Genomic DNA, 22,910 nt, shown 5'->3' with positions numbered 1-22,910 from the left:
TAGGGAACTTCCCTGCAATGAAGGCTTCCTCGAGATTTAATGCGGGTTTGCTTGCAAATGATTTCTTAAAGCTTATTGAGGATTCCTGTGAGGATTATTTTGCCCATAGTCTAAGTGACTCTTACTGTATAGACATCTGGTGGGATGCCTTTATAGCTATCATCAGAGGGTTGTTTATTAATTATGCAGCAGGGAAATCTAAGGAGCAGAATAGATAATTAGTCTCATTGGAAAATGACATCAGAGCTGTGGCATCAAGGTATTTACAATCCATGCAATATGAGTTACTTTTGCAGTCTCAGAAATTAAAGATTAAATATAATATTATTTTAAGTCGGTGGGTGGGGGCATTGTTGTCCTTTTGGAAGTCATGATTTTATGCTGAAAATAATAAATCTGGATGTCAACTAACTAAATATCTAAAAGCTAAGAAGCATAAACAAAGGATCAGTACTATATCTTCAGAGATTTCTGTTTTGTCCAAAGATCAAGAGAGATTACTTCAGTTTAAGAACTATTATTTTCAATTATTCTCATCTAAAAATGTTACATCTCTTGATCAATTGAATCTATTCTTAACCCTTTGGAACACCCTTGCCTTTCTGAAGGGGATCGGAGCCTTTTGGATAGGGATATTACCTATGGATGTTATTGTTGAAGCTATTAAATCTCTGCCCTTTAATAAATCTCCTGCCCTGACAGACTTTTGGTAGAATTCTTTTTGGCCTTTGATTTCTAAGCTTCAGGTTGTATGTAATGTTTGGGGTTTTTTTTCAGAAGGATGCTGCGAATGACTCTTTCGGTGAACATAGAATGAGTTAGAAAAGCCAAGTAAAGATTCTTTATATGTACAAAACTATCATCTTGTCTTCCTCATTAATGTGGATTGCAAAATATTTGCAAAGATTCTAGCTATGAGACTTCTAAAGATCAATGGCTCTGTGGTACAGTGTGGTACATTAAGATCAAAGTGGTTTTATGCCTGGGTTTGCACGTCTGATAATGCTAGACTTTTTTTTTTTTTTTTTTTTGCTACATTTCCTTTGCAGACCATCTTAATGTTCTGGCCTTGTCACTGGATGCAGAAAAGGCTTTCGACAGGGTGGAATGGGATTATTTATTTTTTGTTTGGAATTGGTTTGGGTTTGATCCTAAATTTAATATGGCCAAATTTATGTGCCTCCCCTATGGCTAGGCTTTTTGTTAATAGTTTCATTTCTGATCTGATTTGGTCGCCAAGAAGCACTAGACAAGGTTGTTGTCTCTCACTGTTACTTTTTATTTTCCCGCAGATAAACAGGATGAATTTGCCATGCTGTCTGGGGACATCCCTCCAGGGCGGCTAGGCGGAGCTTCTCAAGATTGACAGAGCTTTGCCCTGTATACGACTGCGCATCCTTTCCCTCGCAACTCTGTTTTCTCCTCGGTCTGTTCTTTCCACGCTGCAGGCTGCACATGGAGTTTTCTTTCTCTCCTCAGCACCGTTCTGTTAAAAAAAAAAAAAAAAAAAAGGAAAATGCCTCCAAGACTGCCTGGCATCAAATTCTGTCAGTGTGGTTAGATTATGCCCCCAACAAACGGGCATGATTACTGTTTAATATGCCTCAGCCAAGACCATGACCAGGCGACATGCAGGGACTGCGGCCGCCTGTTCCCCCAGGCCCAGCGTCAACGTGCCGCCAAGATCGCCCAGCTGCCCATTTTAGGGCCTAGGTGATGTACAACACATTTAAAAAAAAAAAAAAAAAAAAAAACAATAACTAAACATAACACCCATAATTATACAATAAAATTAGCATGAAAATTGTACTAATAAAATATAAGATTAAACCAAAACAACAAGTGAACAGGGCCAACACTAAAGCTCATGACAGTCAAACTGGCTACCAAGCCCAGTTCCTTAAAAACCTGAAACCAGCACTCAGAACATAATTGTTTAAATAAACTCACTACAAAACAGTGTAGTTTAAAAAAAAGTTTCTAAAACAGTTGAGTTTAAGAGTTGCCTTAATCTTAGATAGTTATTCTCTAATTTCAGTTCTTTTGATTGAGAGTTCCACATTGCTGGAGCCATACATGAAAAGGCTCAAGACCTAATTTTGTTATTTTAAACAATGGAATGGAAAATAGGCAATCATTCCCTGACTATATAAGAAGATGGTCTGTAGAATATTTAGAAAGCTTTACTGACAAATAATCCAGAGCCAAAACATGAATAATCTCGAAAGTGAGGCAGACTGTCTCTTAAAATGAACCCTGGAAAACACCAGAAGCCAATGAAAGTGAAGCAAAACAGGTGTGATATGGCTACAACATGCTGTATTATTTGCATACCATGGAAAGTCTTGAGTGGGAGTCCAGCAAAAACAGAATTCAGTAGCCTATTAGAGAGAGCACCAGTGACGAACAACTATTTGCAATTGCTACCAGATAAATAAGGCTTTAGAATATAAGCCAGCCAGAGCTAATACCAAGCTTTCTACAAACCTCTTAAATCTGATACTCCATGTTGAAATCTAATTGAACATTATACCCAAACCTTTTGCCTGTAGTTTTACAGAGAGGGTAATCCTATCCAGGTTAATCCACAAATCATCCCTGTGAACCCCTGCTTTGCCAATCAGATATGTTTTGGCAGCATTCTTTCATCCAGATTGACACTTATGCAAGATAGGCGTTAAATCTTTGGACAGTCAGCATAGTTACTCCCAAGAGGGCAATAGATTTGCAAATTGTTAGCGTAACAATGCAGTTGGAGGCCAAAAGATCTTATCATAACTAGAACAGAGCAAAGGCAGATATTAAATAACATGAGGGATAAAATTACTCCTTTGGTGCTTCACAGTTCAGAGGGCTAGACTATTTTTTCGCTTTTCTATAGCATAAATTGGATGTGACCTGTTAAAAATTCAGACCGAAACTATTGAAGAACTGTGCCTCCAACACTATGTTCCTGAGTCTCTCTCTACATGAGGATCCCATCTAGAGTACAATATAACCAAATTGTTCTTTATATAAAACATTCTTTGTTAAAACAATTCATCAAATTGTTTAAGAACACACTTTTCTAATATTTTATTCATAGAACATAAATTTGAAATTGGGCAATAATTTTGCTAATGATACAGAAGAACCAATGAATCCTCTTGAATGGGACATAGTGGCTTGCTTCAGTAACACAGGAACACCACCAGTACTCAGAGAAACATTTATAATCTCTACTATATACTCCTCTATTTAATTTCTGTGCATCCAAAGACAGTTTTTCTAATCAGCAAAATAACTTCCTTTAACCTAACAGCATATAAATGGGATTATTTTGCCCCATTAGCAACCACAACAGGCCAGGAGGTAGGATTTTATTTATTTAGGTGTTTTTATATACCGTTGTTCCAAAAAAGATCACAACAGTTTACAAAGTTATCATTCGGTTTCTGGGTCATAGAAGCAACATTTTAATAGAAGTTGATTTTGTAATTGCTTTACCTTACTTTGAAAAAATTGAGCTAATTTCACACAACCCGGCTGTTTAACCGTTTTTTTGTTTCTTTTTTTATCTAGAGGTTTCAACTATAAAGGCTTATTTAAAGATTTATTTAAAATAGTAACAATCTTTTTTGGGCTTCATACAGAGATGATCTATAAAATATTAACGGTGATTTGAAATCATATTTTTCTCTGACATTGTCTTATGCCATCTCCTATCTGTTTTACACAAATTTCACCTCAGTATAATCAACTCCTTGGTTAAAAGTATCATTCCACCACTTCACGGCATCATCTGAGGATTGTAAACATAATCAACTTTCACTCTGTCCTATAACTTATCAAATAGGTCATAATTTGGTTCCTCCCTAATTACCTTAACATACTTTATTAAGACTTCATCACATTGTAATTTAAACTTTAAAAAAATGTTCAAAGCATAAAAGATAAATATTATCAATAACTGATATATTCTGTCCCACAACCCGATCTGCAACTAAAACTAAATCCAAAATATGACTAGATTAGTGTATTGCCGAGTTTACCAACTGCTGCAGACCCATAACATATAGTGCATTCTTAAAGTATTAACCAGTGGAGCATGATCGTTACCATAATGTAAACTGAAGTCCCTACTACAATTAGATTACTGTATCTCAAGTACAGATATCACCAACCCAGAACTTCTAACAGAAGCAGATTGCCTTGGAGATAGACAGTATATAGTAAGCAAAAACCATCGTACCAGCGAACAGTAACTGTTCCATTTGAAAATTTTCATGGTAAACTAGTAAAACCTCTCCCTCACGATAGCTTATATGTGACACCCCCACATATGTACAGCCAGCTGAGCATAGGTTTTTAAGTATAAGAACTGCAGAAGTATGCAATGCTTTGTAACAAACAAAGCCTCTAACCTATGTACTAGTATTAACTTCAAAATCTCCACTTTTTTCCCTTACAGATTGAACATTTAAATATCCTATAAATAACTTTTTCCTTTTAACCACACCCTTCTTTATTCACTGGGGGTATATCAACTAACTACCACAATTAAAATCTCTGGGACACCCAACAAACCATATCTTCCCCAATCTATAACAGCAATAGGTGATCCACACATGGCAACTCCCATCAGTCACGTCACTTTAAATCCATCAAATTTAAATCTTATGTTCCAACATCCGGGCACAGACAAAATACAAATTAGAAATAAATGCCCTATAAATCTGAAGACCCCACCAAACCTCATAATTATATTCACTGTCCCATGCACAGTGCCACTCACTGTCCCATGAAGGGCTCTACAAAGAGCTGGGCCTTTTATCTAAGCTCCTGGTGACACTGGATGATGTCATGGATGTTGGGCGGGACTGTCTTCAGTGCCCACAGCAGATTGGTATCCCTGAGTGTTGGGTAAGCAAACCAGTTGATAGCAATAGGGCAGCTCTGAGCATTCTCAATCTTGGATTGAAATGGAATGCACTTTGCTTCTATCTTGGTGGCTTTACAGGCATTGGGGGTAATTTTCAAAAGGATTTACTTATTAATTGCATTTTTGAAAATTGCTATGATATATGCTATTTGTATGCGCATAAATTCTTTCAAAAATTGCCCCCTAAGTCTTTCATTTTGAAATTGTTTACTTAGTTTTTGTCAAATTTGATTTTGTTTTTCGCTACAACCTTTCTGTGCATTGGCTTTCACATGTCATCTTTTCTTACTCCTGAGTAATTCAGGAAGAAGATTTAATGTGACTTACCTCGTGCATCCTAGGTTTAAAAGGGGTTGACAAGTTAATGGAGGAAAAGTACATAAACCATTATTAGCCAGATAGGTTTGGGAAAGCCACCACTTATCCCTGGGAGTGAGCAGCAAAAAATGGATCTACTGTTTGGGATTGGCCTCTTTTGGAGATAAGATGCTGGGCTTGATGGACCTTTGGTTAGACTGAGCATGACATATATCTTATGTTCTTATTGTCCAGCAATTGTTAATTTGGTTGCTTTTAAAATTGCAGTAATTCACCTTAGACAGCATTGTGTTAAGTGACAAGACCAAAAGACATGTGTGAACATCTTTATTAAAATACTTCGGTTGTATTCTATGGGAACAGTATCATAATTAGATTTTGCAATCTCAGCAGAGTTTACTGTCTGTAACTATAAGCAACAGCGCATTTACAAAAGTATGTGTAACACGGTATGATAGACAGAAAGATCCTGAAATACTAAGGACTTTTAATATAGAGATAAATGAAAGGCAACCTCCTTGAGTAAATCAAAACCAATTTTTTCTTATCTTTGTAAATTTTGATTGTCTTTTCCCAACAGGAGAAGCGCAGACATCGAGAACTAAAAGTCCTTGAGAAGTTAGAGAGTCTGGTTTCTGAGACAAACCATCAAACTGTGCCAAGCTGTCAAGAGGCCATGCATGATAGCCTGTGCCGAGCTCTCCAGACATGTAAGCCAGCAGCTGCCATATAAAAAAAAAAAAAGGCATTTCCATGGAGGTATACTTCTTACTTTGTATAAGAAGTCTGATTTATTTTGATGAAGGACAATTTCAGAGGTATTTACCTGGGTAGATTGCCATCTATCTTTCAGAAAGAATCTGAAAACCTGGCTGTTCGTCCAAGCTTATGGTTGATAGAGCCTCTATCAACCAATATTGTCTTTCACCTTCTACCCATTCCATATCTCCTTCCTGCCACCTCTCCCTCCCCTGTTACTCCCTTCCACAGGAAATTTTTTCCTAATAAGTACCTATGATAAATCACCAGCCGAATTCTTTAACCCTTGTTAACCTTTATCTGGCTCGCTACTTAACTGTTTTTGTTGATGACTACTTTCAGTTCTCTACAGTTACAATATTTTAATATCTTTCCTGTCTTCCAAGCCCATGTTTTTTGCTCCCTGTTTAATGTAACTTTATCTTCTATACAGTTGTTAAATGGTTTCCCCTTGTTCCATTGTAAACCGGTACGATAAGACTTGGTCTTGAGCATCGGTATATTAAAAGAACCTAAATAAATAAAAAATAGATTGTGTGGTATGAAAATTGCCTGTCTTGCAGTAGCTAAAAGTATCCCTGGGGTTTCCCGTCATGCACACTTTTAGCTTTGATGGAGGGGAGGTGTTTAGACGAAAAAACAAAGGGGACTACCTTACACCGTGGAAAGACTTTTATTAGAAAAGCCCGACTCAAAATACAAGTTGAGTTTCGCCAAAGGGCTGCATCAGGGGCTAAAACAATCAAGAACAATAAATATTACCACAAACATGCTCTATAAAAATTATTAAACAATCTGCTAAAAAGTATTGAACAACCTACTAAAAAATAGAAAATTACTTATCTCTATGTAACTCTGCCATAATGGTCTATAATCATAGTGTTCATATATAACATACATATTTAAAACATTGTTGTGCAACGTGACCCATTCACTCTATTTAAAACTGCTATTATTTAAAACAAACATCATTTTTCTAAAAAAATTGTTTTAAAAAATATTTGAAAAAATGAAATCATTACCTTTATGCTGTAATCGTATACTCACAGCTACATATATCAGTATATCAATCTGAACATTAGCTGTTGCAGTAAAGCTAAAAAATAAAGCTGTTAATAAAAATGATCATTAGAAAACATAAAATGAAAAAAAAATGAAAAAAAGTCACATATACACAAATATATCAATAAATAGTATTAAGAAAGACCTTATGCATATCAAATCTCACATACGGACTATAAATAATATTCATTTGAAAGAGACACACATCTAAAGCTAAAAATTATGAAAACAGCAATCAATCTATTACAGTAAATTCAATATCTGTGCACTCATAGCTTCTTCTATCTAAATGACAACATAGCAGACATAAATGGCCATAAAGATCAATAATTAAAACTACCCGGCAAAAAAAGCAATATTATATTGACAAATCGCACTAAACAGATTTAAGCGCTAAAACCATTTAACACATAAATAAAGTCTTAGACTGTTACTTTAGTAATCCCTAAGTTGTTATGATACGAGCAACTCTACAAAGAGAAAGTTTTTGAAAGTAGTCTTAGGGCTATCTACTTTACATCTCGTAGAAACTGACACTGCAACTAAGAAGAGTCCTCTGATATGTTGTCATTTGTATAGCGTTCTTCAAAACAAACCTCACATTCGGACTATAAATAATATTCATTTAAAGACACATCTAAAACTGAAAATTATGAAAATGGCAATCAAACTATTAACAATAAGTTAAATATCAGTGCTCTCATAGCTTCTTCTATCTAAATTAAAACATTACAGACATAAAAGGCCATAGAAATAAATAATTAAAACTACCCGGCAACTAAAGCAATATTGTATTGACAAACCACACTAAACAGATTTTAGCGCAAAAACCATTAGCATAAAACATAAATAGAGTCTTAAGCTCTTACTTAGTAATCCCTAAGTTGTTGTGATAAATATAACTAATACTCTACGAGCAACTCTACAAAGAGAAAATTTTTGAAAGTAGTCTCAGGGCTATCTACTTTACCTTTGTCAGTCAGTAGAACATCTCGCAAAACTGGCACTGCAACTAAGAAGAGTCCTCTGCTGTTTTGTCATTTATATAGCATTCTTCAAAAGGAAACCGCGCCAAAAGACTATGACATCATTTCCTGTGAAATGTGTCAATCATGTAGTCAAGGAGACAAAATTCTAGAGAACCAATTTCGATATTAATCAAAAGCATGTTACATAATGACTCCGGTTTGATATAGACACATTTTTACTTAAAGCGCTACTCTGTAGCGATCTTGACAAAAAAATTTTTTTTTTTTTTTCTTTCTCTGGTTTCATATAGACACAGTAGTGATCATGGTATATCTAGATATATATAACACAGTTTTTTGTTTAAGTGTCAGTCTTTCATAAATATACAAAAACCATGCAGTAAATGAATGTGGTTTTCCTAGGAAATGATGGAATGTTTATTTTGATGCAGTTAAAATAGCCATGCTTTTGATTAATATCGAAATTGGTTCTCTAGAATTTTGTCTCCTTGACTACATGATTGACACATTTCACAGGAAATGATGTCATAGTCTTTTGGCGCGGTTTCCTTTTGAAGAATGCTATATAAATGACAAAACAGCAGAGGACTCTTCTTAGTTGCAGTGCCAGTTTTGCGAGATGTTCTACTGACTGACAAAGGTAAAGTAGATAGCCCTGAGACTACTTTCAAAAATTTTCTCTTTGTAGAGTTGCTCGTAGAGTATTAGTTATATTTATCACAACAACTTAGGGATTACTAAGTAAGAGCTTAAGACTCTATTTATGTTTTATGCTAATGGTTTTTGCGCTTAAATCTGTTTAGTGCGATTTGTCAATACAATATTGCTTTTTTTGCCGGGTAGTTTTAATTATTGATCTTTATGGCCATTTATGTCTGCTATGTTGTCATTTAGATAGAAGAAGCTATGAGTGCACAGATATTGAATTTACTGTAATAGATTGATTGCTGTTTTCATAATTTTTAGCTTTAGATGTGTGTCTCTTTCAAATGAATATTATTTATAGTCCGTATGTGAGATTTGATATGCATAAGGTCTTTCTTAATACTATTTATTGATATATTTGTGTATATGTGACTTTTTTTCATTTTTTTTTCATTTTATGTTTTCTAATGATCATTTTTATTAACAGCTTTATTTTTTAGCTTTACTGCAACAGCTAATGTTCAGATTGATATACTGATATATGTAGCTGTGAGTATACGATTACAGCATAAAGGTAATGATTTCAGTTTTTTCAAATATTTTTTAAAACAATTTTTTTAGAAAAATGATGTTTGTTTTAAATAATAGCAGTTTTAAATAGAGTGAATGGGTCACGTTGCACAACAATGTTTTAAATATGTATGTTATATATGAACACTATGATTATAGACCATTATGGCAGTGTTACATAGAGATAAGTAATTTTCTATTTTTTAGTAGGTTGTTTAATACTTTTTAGCAGATTGTTTAATAATTTTTATAGAGCATGTTTGTGGTAATATTTATTGTTCTTGATTGTTTTAGCCCCTGATGCAGCCCTTTGGCGAAACTCAACTTGTATTTTGAGTCGGGCTTTTCTAATAAAAGTCTTTCCACGGTGTAAGGTAGTCCCCTTTGTTTTTTCGCTTTGGCTACGTGGGACCACCTTCCGGTTTGTTTCATTGGACCTTCCCTTGCGGGGAGGTGTTTAGGGCAGAACTGGACAGCAAAATGCATTGATATACTTTCCAGATCTACTTGTGCTTTTCAGCAAATTTTTACCCAAAGAATAAATCTGAGGGCACTTTTTACCTGTGGAACTTTCAGGCAGTTCTCAAAGAGAAATGACAAAGAACTTTGTACTACAAATTATGTAGCCTGGTGCACTTTTTGTAAATTGCCTTCATTATTGGTAGGGATTTGAGAAAAGTTTGTGAAATAACCTGAAACGTCTACTCCCTGTAGGGATTTCTGAAGTCATTGTACTGCTGAAGAGCATAGTGCATAAACTTTTGTTGCTTTGTTTTTGCTTTAACCTGACAGGGGTGCAACACAAGGTTTTTGTATACGCCTGTAAAGGCAGCTATTTCAGATACAATCAAATTTCTCAAAGCCTTGTGGAATCCAATGTAATTGCCAAACAATTTTTTTACCGTCGATAGCAGGGCTGAATTAGCCGTGCTGTCATAGGAATGTCCTCTGGGGGAGGAAGTGACGTCAGCCGAAGCAATGGCTGCTTAACTCTCGAGCTCCTGTTCCTTCCCGGATAAAAAGCTTACGAAAGCTCCATTAAGCGGGGCAAACAGTGGATTAAAGATATCTACCGAGAGCATTTACTGGTGGTTAACGATCGTGATGGCAGCGAAGAGGAAATCTGTAGATTTCCAGTGTTACTCGTACCAGAAGGCGGGGGGAGCGGAGGCGGCGGGCCCGGCGCAGACCGCGGGCATGGCGGCGATGCCAGAGCGCGTGGAAGAAGAAGGGGATGAATTTAATGTTGCATCTGACGAAGCGCCCACCAGATCCGACTTTCGGGACTGGTTTTGTAGCATACGCCAGGACTTGAAAAGCTATAAAAAAGAAATCACAGAAATGATGGACGACTTTCGGGAAGAAATGAGCGCTATGGGCCGGAGGGTCGATGACCAGGAAGGTAGACTTGAAGCGCAAGCAGAAACGGCTAAACAGCTCCAAGAAATCTGCACGGAACTGCAAGGGGAAAACGTGGCCATGAGGGCCAAGATGGCCGACTTGGAAAATAGAGCTCGGCGTGGGAACCTCCGGTTTCGCGGGTTCACAGAAAGTACTGCCAACAACCATTGTGAACCGCTGATTGTTCGCTTTTGCTCCCACCTGTTATCATTGGATGGCCAGGCTACTTCTCAAGGGGCTGAAGAAATAAAATTGGACAGGGCTCATAGAGCACTGCGCCCGCCCAGAACAAATACCCCGCGGGACATAATAGTCTGTTTCCACAATTATTCTCAAAAAGAGAGGATTGCTGCTGCTGCAGCGCGTAAACAGATTAAATGGTCCTGGGAGGGCCAGGAAATTTTGGTGTTTGCTGACCTCTCACAAGCTACGCTGCAGAGCAGATTTGAGTTCAAGGAAATCACACAATTTCTTCGCCAAGAGAATATCAAATATCGCTGGATGCATCCCTTTGGTCTCACTTTCACTTGTGAGGGGAAGACATCGCAGGCCTACACGGTGGCAGAAGCAACTGGACTTTTGAAAGATAAGGGATTTTCCCCTACCACCACTGCTAACGTATCTATCCGGAAACCTGCATTCCCAGGGCAGCCTCCAAAATGGCAGCGCGCTACCTCCAGGAATAGCCGGCTGAAGAGGCAATCGGATACCGCCAAGCAGGCGGCAGGCAATACCTGAGAAGTGAGCCTCTGCCCCGGGCAGTTGGTTCTTGCAATGTTCTACTTCAGTTCTGTCTGGAGCTATGGCATCTGTGACCTCGTAAGCCATGGATGTTCACCACAGTTCGCTTCATTCGTTTAATGCTAAAGTTTTGATATTGCTGTTTGTTACTGCTTTTTTGGATTTTTCCAAGGGAAGAGGGAGTAAAGTTTGTTAATTTCTTCCTCTACTGGTATAATATCAATCTGATCTACTGGGAGGTGTGAGTAGATCACTTCAAGGGAGAGGGAGGGGGGAAGGGGGAGGGGGGCATGGTTCAGTTGTAGCTGGGGGTTACTCTCATTATCGGTGGTTCATGACTTTTACCTGAGTGACAGTCGGCCCGGTAGTGTGATAGCATTGTGGCTGAGGGTGGGTGGGGTGGAGACATGCTTTTCCGGGGCAGCTGGGACAGGAGAGAAGGATAGGATACCATGACTAGTATACGTATTTCCTCTGTCAATGTGAAGGGGCTAAACACTTCTTATAAGAGGCGCCTACTGTTTAGGGAACTGGGATACTTGAAAACAGATGTCGCTTTTATTCAGGAGACCCATCTTCAGGCTCGCTATGAAAAGCTGATGAAATCTTCTGCTTATCCACACCAACTTTATGCTGCAAGCTCTAAGCAGGCTAAGTACGCAGGCGTGGGAATATTACTCGGCCCCCATGTGGTATTTGACTGCCAGCGTTGTATCAGAGACCCCATGGGTAGATATCTGATACTAATTATATCCATAGATGGGGTGGATTACACTCTTGTAAATATATATGCACCTAATAAGGCCCAGGGTTTATTTTTTGAACAACTTGGATCTCTGCTTCAGTCACACAGTCGGGGATATTTGATCCTAGGTGGCGATTTTAATGTGGTACGTTCACCCCAGATCGATGCCTCCAAGGGTTGTGTTTCTACTCCCCGCACACATAGGGCCAAATTGCAAGCCTTAATGGATGCCTGGCAGCTTGTGGATGTGTGGAGGGGCCACTATCCTACATCCAGGGTGTATACTTTTTATTCAGCGGCACATCGGGCATACACCAGGATAGATTACCTCCTAACGGACAAGGGATTGTTTAATCATGTCCAAAAGCCAGATATTCACCCGGTTGTGTGGTCAGATCACGCAGCTGTAGTCATGGAGGTGACCTTACAGGGCTATGATGCTGGGGTGAGATTCTGGCGCCTCAACGAATCTTTATTGCAGGAGGAAGATTTTACTAAAAACCTTAGTGACCACATTAAAAATTACTTTCAACAGAATGCAGGGGGGGAAGTATCAGATCCCGTCGTGTGGGATGCCTTCAAGGCCTATCTCAGGGGGCTGCTGATTGCGAGAGGCACGTATATTAAAAAGCGAGACTCGAAAGTTGCCCAGGAATTGCAGGACAGCATACAGCTATTGTCTAGACGGCACCAGGCCACAGGGAATGGGAGGGTGTGGCTACAACTCACAAAAGCTAGAGAAGACTTAAATCGGTTAGAAACCAAATACGTTACGCACCAGTTGTTTCTGGCAAAACAGGCCTTTTTTGAAGGCGGCAATAAGGCGGGGAAGCAGTTAGCCACCAAGCTGAAACATATGCAGTTCCAGAACAACATTGCGAAGATTAAGACAGACAGGGACCGCATGCTCACTAAGAACACAGACATTCGTACACGATTTCTGGAATTCTATTCCCAATTATATGCACCTAATGCAAGCATCTCGCAGAAAAACGTGGACGATTATTTGGGGGGTATGACGTTGCCATGCCTTACACCTGATGCACAATCTGCACTGGATGCTGAAATCACGGTAGCTGAGATTTTAGATAGCATACAAGACTTAAAAGTGGGAAAGTCGCCGGGGCCTGATGGCCTGACGGCAAAATTTTATAAGCAATTTGGGCCTCTCATAGTAGCTCAGCTCCAAAAGGTCTATAACTCCCTTAGACAAGGTGCCTCCCTGGGACCACAGGCGAATATGGCAGGCATCACAGTGCTCCCCAAACCGGGCCGTGATCCCACGGTCTGTGGCTCCTATCGCCCCATTTCCTTGATAAATTTGGACCTTAAGATATTGGCAAAAATACTAGCAGGCCGCTTGAGTAATTATATCACTACTCTCATCCACCAAGATCAAGCCTGTTTTATACAGGGGAGAATGGCTGGTGATAATATTAGGAAACTGGTTGATCTGTTGTGGATCGCTCATGAACGCCAAGAAGAAGCGCTTTTTCTCTCTATGGATGCGGAAAAAGCGTTTGATATGGTCCATTGGCCTTTCTTATTTGGAGTATTGCGGAAAATGGGATTTGGTCCGTATTTTTGTGAATGGCTGCTTAAGTTGTATGAGCGACCGAAAGCTTGTCTTAAGATTAATGGGGGGTACTCTGATTGCTTTGAAGTGGGGAGTGGTACACAGCAAGGTTGTCCTCTCTTGCCCATCCTGTTTGCCATCTTTTTAGAACCTCTAGCCATTACCATCAGGCAGAATCTGCGAATACACGGTATAGGAGCGGGGGGTCAGGTGTTCAAACTGTGTCTCTTTGCTGATGTCATCATATTTACAGTTAGGAAACCACATGTTTCCCTCTTAGAAATTGAATCGGAAATAAAATGTTTTAGTGAAGCTTCTGGTTACAACGTAAACTGGGAGAAGTCAGAGATACTAAACGTCACGTGTACGGCTGATACAGTGACCTTTTTAAGGCCCCTACATCCCTTCCGTTGGGCGTCACAAAAACTTAAATATTTGGGCATCTACCTAACTAGTCACCCGAAGGATCTTTACGGAAGCAATTACCCGCCACTTATAAAAAAAATCTTCTTTGACTTGGATAAATGGCATAGATTACCTATATCTTGGCTGGGCCACATAGCCACAGTGAAAATGAATATCTTGCCTAAATTGTTATACTTATTTCAGTCCCTGCCCATTCCTATTCCCAATGTAGCCATCAAGTTCTGGCAGAGGCGACTTTTTAGTTTCATTTGGAAGAGGCGCCCGCCCCGAATCAGTAGGCAAGTTCTGTACCGAAGAAAACTGGAGGGTGGACTCAGTGTGCCTAATCTTCACTGGTATCTGGTTGCGGGCCAGGTTCGACCTATTATTGAATGGCATGGGGTGCGGGCTGGGAAGCACTGGGTTATTATTGAGCAAGACCGGGTACCGGGGATGAAACTCGCAGCCATGCCATGGCAGCCCAGACATACGTGGAAAGATACTCAAGGGTTACTACCCACGACAAGGCATATATTATCTATGTGGCTTCAATGGAAATCGAAGCTCGTGGGATCCGGGAATTATTTCTATCTTACCAGTTTATATCATAATATAGCCTTTCAGCCGGGCATTCCGGCGTCAGCATTCCACGCCTGGAAGTCCCGGTCTCTCACACGTTTGGAGCACATCTGGGGGGGTGATAAGTTGCTCCCCTTTGATTTTCTACAGAACACAGTGGGCTTGCCAGCTACAGAATTTTTGGCGTATAAACAAATTGCACATTTTTGTTCTACTAGTGGAGTACAGGCGGACCTCTCTCGAGGGAAAACTCTGTTTGAAGGGTTTTGCTCTGTCACACATGGCATGAGGGGATTATTATCAAAAATCTACCAATTGCTGAATACCAGATTGCTGGTTACTCCCCGATATGCTCTGGCGTGGAGTGCTGATCTTAATGAGGATATTACTGAGCATGATTGGGATAGAATCTTTGTAGGCGTTAGCAAGGCATCTGTGTCTTCGCTTCTTGTAGAAAACAGCTATAAGCTTTTATATAGATGGTATGTCACACCGGAGAGACTGGGGAAAATGGTTCCTACCTGTGATGGGAGATGTTGGAGAGGTTGCCACACGACAGGTACATTCTTACACATGTGGTGGGCTGGGGATTGTATCAAACCTCTATGGGAGAAAGTGGAAGGTTGGCTATCTGAGATGCTGGAACAACCTGTTTGCCTTTCCATAGCAGGAGCTTTGTTGAACGATTTTGCACACGGGGAGACTGTGCAGGCGGTGGGCTTGTGCCTTCAAGTCTGCATAGCAACCAGGCTGGAGATTGCGAGGCTTTGGAAGCATAATTCTGGAACAACTTTGGCTGCCGTGCAACATAGGACGGATCAGGTTTGCTCCTTGAACAAACTTACAGCGGAAAAGCACAAACGGTTAAAAGCTTTCTATGGTATCTGGACTCCTTATCTGCAGTGGAGAGCAACATGGACAACGCAATCCCAAGCATAGGGGGACTTTTTGGTCTCAGGGACATTATACCAGTGACACGATTCTATCTTTTTCTTTGTTATTGTGCGGACTGGACTTCTGTTCTCAAGGGGTCAGGTGCTGGCTCCTGCTCACTTTCGGCATGCAATCTTCTGTATGTCACATAACCACTTCTGCAGCTATGTCTGAATCGTTGCTCTGACGAGTACCCATTATGCGTGTTAGGGGTGATCACATGTGTTTCGCATTTTGTATTTTGTAACATATGTTGTCTTGTGGTCAGCCACGGGAAGATATGAGGGAGGGAAGGGAGGGAGGTTTCTAGGGAAGAAAAAACTGTGATGCCATAATTTCTGATATGTATACTTCATTCTTGTTGCTGTAATGTACGATTTTTATGTGCATCAATAAAACTGTTAAAACAAAAAAAAAAAGGAATGTCCTCTGGACGTCACGAGGTGGAGCTTCCCAAAGCTGTTACAGAGCTTGGCTCTATGCGGCTGCGCAAGTCTTCCTGCACAGAAGGGCGCCCTCTCCTCCGTCTGTTTCATCCGCGAGCGAGAACGCACACGGAGCTGCTCTCTCGTCAGAGATTTTGCAAAAAAAAAGGAAAATATAAAGAAAAGGAAGGCTTCCATAGCCTAGATACCACACAGGTATGCCTCTACATTCAGGTTTCAAACCTTGCATGCATGGAAAGATTGTCCACCACCGATGGACATTCAGCATGTTATTTGTGCCTGGGCCCCGATCACGACCAAGCAACATACAAACACTGTGGACGCATGTTGCCTAGGGCCCAGCGCCAAAGGCCCCAGAAAATAGAGAGTCTAAGGCTCGCTGCCAAGGGAATGTATGCCCCCCCTCGGAGGCCAACTCCTTGCTGGGACCAGCCCCAAAACAGGCCGACAAGGAAAAATGGGCATCGTCTCTTGGGCCCCAGAGTTCAGCCAAACAGAAGGCCAAACCATCGAGGCCCAAGCACGGTCACTGAGATCCATCCCAGCCCAAAGACCGCGACCAGGGACAGGAAGTCAGACGCCCGACGGATCTGCGCCGACCCCAAAGTCAACAGCGCTGACCCGCAGCGAAGCGAGCACTACCACACATATGCACTCAACGTGCTCGTCGATGCAGATCTCCTCGATGCGGTCCTCTGCGCAAACTGCTTCAGCGTGCAAATCGGTGCACAAGCCATCGACACAGTCTTCTGCACATGCGCGGAAGACAGCCCCATGTCAATCACTAACAGGAGCCGGTACAATACTCCGATGCCTGGAGTGGAGACTGGCAGCACCCCCATATCGGGGCTGAGGCCCCCCTGAGATCTGTGTGGTCCCCCCATCCTAGACCGCATAAGGACCGGAGATCACATCAGCGAAGCTTGTTGAATGAAGAGAGGATGGGCATGGGGTTCATAGAAGTGCCCTCCCACTCTGACTCTCAGGACTCTTCTTCATCCCTCCAGGTCTTCTCAGACCTTTCTTCCACCTCCCAGAGGTGACTCACCTCCATGCAGTTAGTAGAACCTCTATATGATGGTCAAGGTACTGGGCAACGAACATCCTCATCTGCAGTGTCCACCGGCACCAGATTCCAAAATTCTTCTGGTGGCATAAGGAAGGTCAACTACCTGCTCTGCCTCCCCCTGTACCAGACATCGCAGAACAGGTCATTTCCCAGATATCAGCTGCTCCTACTGGATTCTTTTCTTCTCTCCAGTCAAGCTGTATCTATACATAAGAGTCTGCCGAGCCCGCATCTCTCTGACACCAATACGCGGGCACTCTGCCTCTCCGGTGCGAGACTCGCTTATGCCAAGGGAACCCCCAGGGGACGGTGGTGAATCTCTCTCGCTCCAGTTTTCACCACAGTCATCTTCACAGCCAGATTCGCCGGGGTTGTCCACAGAGATTCCTTCCAACCCTGCGGAAGAACTCCAGGAGCCCTATCTCCCCCCCCCCCCCTCTCCCCCCGAGGACTTGTCCTATCCTATATTCATCAGGAAAGTGGGTTCCACACTACACATTGAAATGCGCAAGCTCCTGGACCCAAGAACAAACATTGGGCATCCTAAAAATTTTCGAACTGCCCGTGGAACAGACAGCCCTTCCATCACACCAGCTACTTGATGCAGTCCTGGAAAGATCTTGAGAGACACCTTTCGCCATGACGCCAGATTTTAGAAAGACCAACTTGAAGTTCCGTATGTGGCAGTCACCCCTCTATACTCTCCCACAACTACTGCATGCGTCCATTGTGGTTGAGTCGGCCATGAAGTGCGCAAAAAAGACACGATTGCACTCCAGCATGCCGCCATGGAAGAACCATCGTTATCTAAATGAGTTCGCAAGGAGGTCTTTCCAATGTGCAATGTTGGGTGCTAGGATCCATCAGCACCCAATGCACAATACCTGTATGAATGCCTTCAGTTGATTAAAGGGCCTCATTCCGGATTCCTGTCTCACAGTTGCCCCACCGCAGCCCATCCACATGGAGGAAGGTATACGCCATCTGCTGCACACAGTCTGAGGTGTTTGAGACATCGTCCAGGGCATCCGCATCCGCTATCACTGTGAGGCGTTTGGCATGGCTACGGGCTAACGCAGTCCATGAAGATGTTCATGAAAAGCTAGTCAGCCTTTTTTGCAAAGAGGACAACTTATTTGGCAGCCAGCTAAAGGAAACTGTGTCTCAGTTGAAGGAACAAAGTGTAGCAGTACAGTCCCTAACCACCCTGGCGGAGCAGGCCACATTAACCCACAGGTTCTTTTCACCATACCATAGGCAAGCATATCTGAGACGGCTATATGGGCCATACCCTCTATACCATCTTCCTGCCTTCCTATAACAGCACAAACAGTCGCAACAGTGAAGGGGCAGGCCCCAATGACGTTTTTGATCGTAGAGGGGCCCCCACCACCAACTGCAGTGGGAGGCAAAATATCGTCTTTCTAGCAAGCCTGATCGAGAATCACAGCCGATCGTTGAGCGTTAGAGATCGTCCACCAGGGTTATCAACTACGGTTGAAGTCCCTTCCCTCCTACCCAGCCGCCTGACCATTGCAAAGGTTTGGGACAACCTCCTCCAACTGGTGAACGAAATCTCGACTCTTCAAGCACAGAACGCGATCCAGCCTGTGCCCAAGCCTCTCTGGAATATGGGGCTCTATTCCTCCTATTTCCTGATTCCCAAGAAATCCAGAGGTCTTTAGCCGATCCTGGATCCACGAGTGTTAAACAAATTCCTTGTCCGAGAGAAGTTCAAGATGGTTTTCTCTCAAAACGATTCTTCCTCTTCTGCAGTCCAATGATTGGATGTGCTCCCTGGACCTCCAAATATTCCTACTCGCACATCCCAATGCATCCATCGTCATGGTGATACCTGTGCATCCAATTCAATGGCCAGCATTATCAATTCAAGATTCTCCCCTTTTGGTCTGTCAGCTGCCCCCAGAGTCTTTACCACGTGCTTGGCAGTGGTGGTGGTCCACCTCAGAAAACAAGAAATCCAACTATTCCCTTACCTTGACGACTGGCTCTTAGTAGCCTCTGACCTGGAAACTCTACCGTGCCTCCTCCTGCAAACCATCACTTGCCTCAAGAGCTGGGACTGGTAGTCAACTACGAGAAATCCAACCTGCAACCCTCGCGACTTCATTGGTGGACAACTCAGCACCTCCCAGGGTAGGGCCTTCCTTCCCCGGGACTGGAGGCTAGAGCTCCACAGGCTAGCCAAAGAGCTTCATCTCACCCAGAAACCCTCTGCCCGCCAGATACTCACTATCCTAGGTCATATGTCGGCACACCAGCTGCAATGGGGTCAAGAGACAGTGTCACAGTTACGCCACCCGCTATCCAGAACAGTCTCATTAACTCAGGACATGAGGAAGGATTTGGACTAGTGGCTGAAACCCGCCTCCCTACAATGCGGTTCTCACCACGGACACATCCCGCAAGGGGTAGGGTGCCCACCTGGACCACCTACCAAATCAACCTCCTAGAGTTGTGGGCTATCAGGAATGCCCTTTGGACATTTGTCACTCATTTGCAAGGGAAAAGAGTCATGGTGTATTCAGACAACCAAGTAGCTATGTTCTACATCAACAAACAAGGAGAATCCTGTTCATAGAGCCTCTGCAAGGAAATTATCCTCATTCTGGACTGGGCGGCCCGTCATTCAATCCTACAGGCTACATACCTGCCAGGTGTCGACAACAATCAAGCGGACAGATTTTGAGTCTAATATTCCACCCTCATAAGTGGACCCTACACCAACAAGTGGCCGACAGCATCTTCGCCCAGTGGGGGACTCCGGTCATAGACCTCGTCGCCACGGAGCAAAACAGGAAGGTGCCCTGATTCTGCTTGGTCTTCCCCAGCCCGCTCCACATGAAGCGGGATGCTTTTCTGCTTCCTTGGTCAAGAGGACTGCTGTATGCCTTTTCTCCAATTCCGCTACTTACTTGCACAATTCAGAAGTGCAAACAAGATGTGGCGAACCTAATCCTGATTGCTCGAGCATGACCCTGGTATGCTTATCTACTCCGTTTGTCAATCAAACAGCCAATCCTGCTGGGCCACCAGATCAACCTCCTGTCCCAGGAAGAAGGCTCCCTCCTGCACCCCATGCAGAGTTCACTGCATCTGATAGGGTGGAGATTGAACGGAGCAGGGAATCTCCCAAGAGGCTCAGGATGACCTAGTTGCTGCTAGGAAACCCTCTACCAGATGAAATTATTTAAAGTGGAAGCGATATTCGGCCTGGTGTGTGCAATACTGCCTGAATCCATTCGCCTGCTCGCCAGAGAGCCTACTTGAGTACCTACACACGCTGTGTAGTAGGTTGGGCCTGGCGATGGGTTTGGTAAGAGTTCACATCAGTGTCATAGCAGCCAATCACCGACTGCACTAAGGCCACCCAATCTCCAAGCACCCATTAGTCACTCAATTTGTCAGTGCCTGTGGCATCTTAGACCCCCGACGTCTAAGCCCCCGGTGGCCTGGGATCTCAATCTCGTTTTGGAGCTACCACCATTTGAACCTATGGATTCCTTACACATGAAATACCTCACGTAGAAGGTAACCTTTCTTGTAGCCATTATGTCAGCCAGGCAAGTAAATGAACTGCAGGCGCTAGTACATTATGCTCCATTCCTGCAATTTCACCATAACAAGGTGTCGCTCCAGACTCGCGCTTCCTTTCTACCGAAGGTGGTTTCAGCCTTCCATCTTAATCAGGCCATTGAACTGCCAACATTTTTTTCCAAAACCTCACCAGAATGACAGGGAACGACTCCTGCATATGCTGGACTGTAAAAGAACATTAACCTACTATAAAAGAAGGACTCACTCTGACACTAGGGCATTTCAATTGTTTGTCACATTTAACCTGAACGCCCCTGGCCTCCCAGTAGTGAAACGGACTATCTCCAGATGGATTTCACAGTGCATCCAATTCTGCTACACTAAGAGAAATGCTCAGCTACCGGGTAAGCCGAATGCTCATCAGCTGCGAGTGGTCGTTGCTCACTTACGGTTGCCCACTTTCTCGGACCATTGCCCACTTATGGCAGGTGCCGCCCCCTCCCCTAGACGTCTGCAGAGTAGCCACATAGTCATCTCTGCACATCTTTACATCCCATTACTGTCTGGACCAGCAGACGTCTGAGGATGCCAAACTGGGAAGGGCAGTATTACAACACTTCACAAACTGAGGAGTCCATGCTGGCTGTCCACTGTAAGACTGGTTGCGCTCGAGTGTGTCAAGGGCTAGACACAAGGTGCCGCCCTCCCTGTTTGCGAACCCGGGAGCTAGGGACTCCCATGACAGCATGGCTAATTGAGCCCTGCTATCGACGGGAAAACTCAAGTTTGCTTACCATAAATGATGTTTCCGTAGATAGCAGGATGAATTAGCCATGTGTCCTTTCCTGCCTCCATGAACAGCCACGCTAGCGCATACTGATGTTCTCTCTTCTGCTAGGCCACAGAGTGAGGAGAGGGCGCCTTTCTGTGCAGGAAGGCATGCGCAGCCACACAGAGCCAAGCTCTGTAACAGCTTTGGGAAACTCTGCCTCGCGAGTCCGGAGGACCTTCCCATGACAGCATGGCTAATGCATCCTGCTATCTATGGAAACACCGTTTACAATAAGCAAACTTTTTTCTGTTTGCCACCTTGGTGATCACCAGCCCTCTGCAGGTAGAGTTGCTAATAAGTAAAAAAAAAATTGTTCTGTCCGCAAAGGTGGAACCAGGCTCTTGAAAGCAGCATAGCTCTACCATCTGGCATGGTCTGATAATATACTGGGTCTCTCTGCTTCTTGGGTGTGTGATGGTACACTAAACCTTTCTTTAGCAAAGAGAGTAGTAAGAGTCTGCTTTCCAGACAACTGCTCTTAGCTTGAAAGGGCACTAGCAGGACTGGAGTGCACTAATCCTGTCAGGGCAACATTTTAGTTATTTTTTATATTTACACAGATTTACACACCATTGGTCATCAGCATTTACAGTGCAGAGAAATCAAATAAAAAGCATGGTACATAAAGATTTACGTTTCATAGCAGACCAGAGTATGGAAGGGCTGGGATGCAACAGACATTAATATGAAGGATTATGGCTCGGACAAAAGGCACCAAGGGGCCAAGAAAAAAGGATAATGTACCACAGGCCAGATCAGTGCAAAGAATCTGCAAGCCCATTTACTTACACAATGTTGGAACGGTACAGGGGTGGCTAACTCCGGTCTTTAAGAACCACTAACAGGTGGTTTTCAGAATATCCACAATGAATATACATGAGATATATTTGCATACCGTGGAGATAGTGCATGCAAATCTGCCTCATCCATTATACACCCCTGGAATAGTGCATCTTTTTCCATGGATTTAATTTCCTGCACTTTGTAGGAGGGGGGAAATTGTGCAAGAAGAAACTGGTCCAAAAAAGAACTGCTAGACTTTTATTAGTAAGGGCTAATTTTAAGGGCTGGGCAAAAGTAGACTAGTGCTTTTTGCACAAGTTTTTATTTTCACATATATTTTGTGGAATTTGTTTTCCCTTTTCAGAAGTTGTTGGAAATTGGAATTATACAAGCAAATTGGCATGCCATAAATTTGTCTGGTTTGTTTCTTTGCTTTTATCTTTTTTTTTTTTTTTTTTTTTTTAAATCATTTAACTGCTTCCTCAGCTCTCAAATAAAAGCTGCTCAAAGTGGGGTGTTTAATTCTGGCCTGAAATGTAAATGTGCTTTTGTCATTGTGCCCTGACTTGTTTTTAAAA

At 42.4% G+C, this 22,910-nt stretch overlaps 1 protein-coding gene across 2 annotated transcripts in view; it reads left to right on the top strand.

Moving 5' to 3' along the window:
* The window catches only part of BLOC1S5 (biogenesis of lysosomal organelles complex 1 subunit 5), an 87,434-nt gene that overhangs the window by 18,855 nt on the left and 45,669 nt on the right, over window positions 1-22,910 (top strand). For both annotated transcript variants that reach the window (XM_029590630.1, XM_029590631.1), the window contains exon 3: window positions 5,820-5,949. In XM_029590630.1, the coding sequence (XP_029446490.1) occupies window positions 5,820-5,949 (130 nt within the window). The remainder of the gene's footprint in view (window positions 1-5,819; window positions 5,950-22,910) is intronic.

Source organism: Rhinatrema bivittatum, chromosome 2 (assembly GCF_901001135.1).
Source record: "Rhinatrema bivittatum chromosome 2, aRhiBiv1.1, whole genome shotgun sequence".
NCBI classification, from domain to species: domain Eukaryota; kingdom Metazoa; phylum Chordata; class Amphibia; order Gymnophiona; family Rhinatrematidae; genus Rhinatrema; species Rhinatrema bivittatum.
Note: the sequence above shows the minus strand (reverse complement) of the source record. Positions and strands in the feature narration are given on the sequence as shown.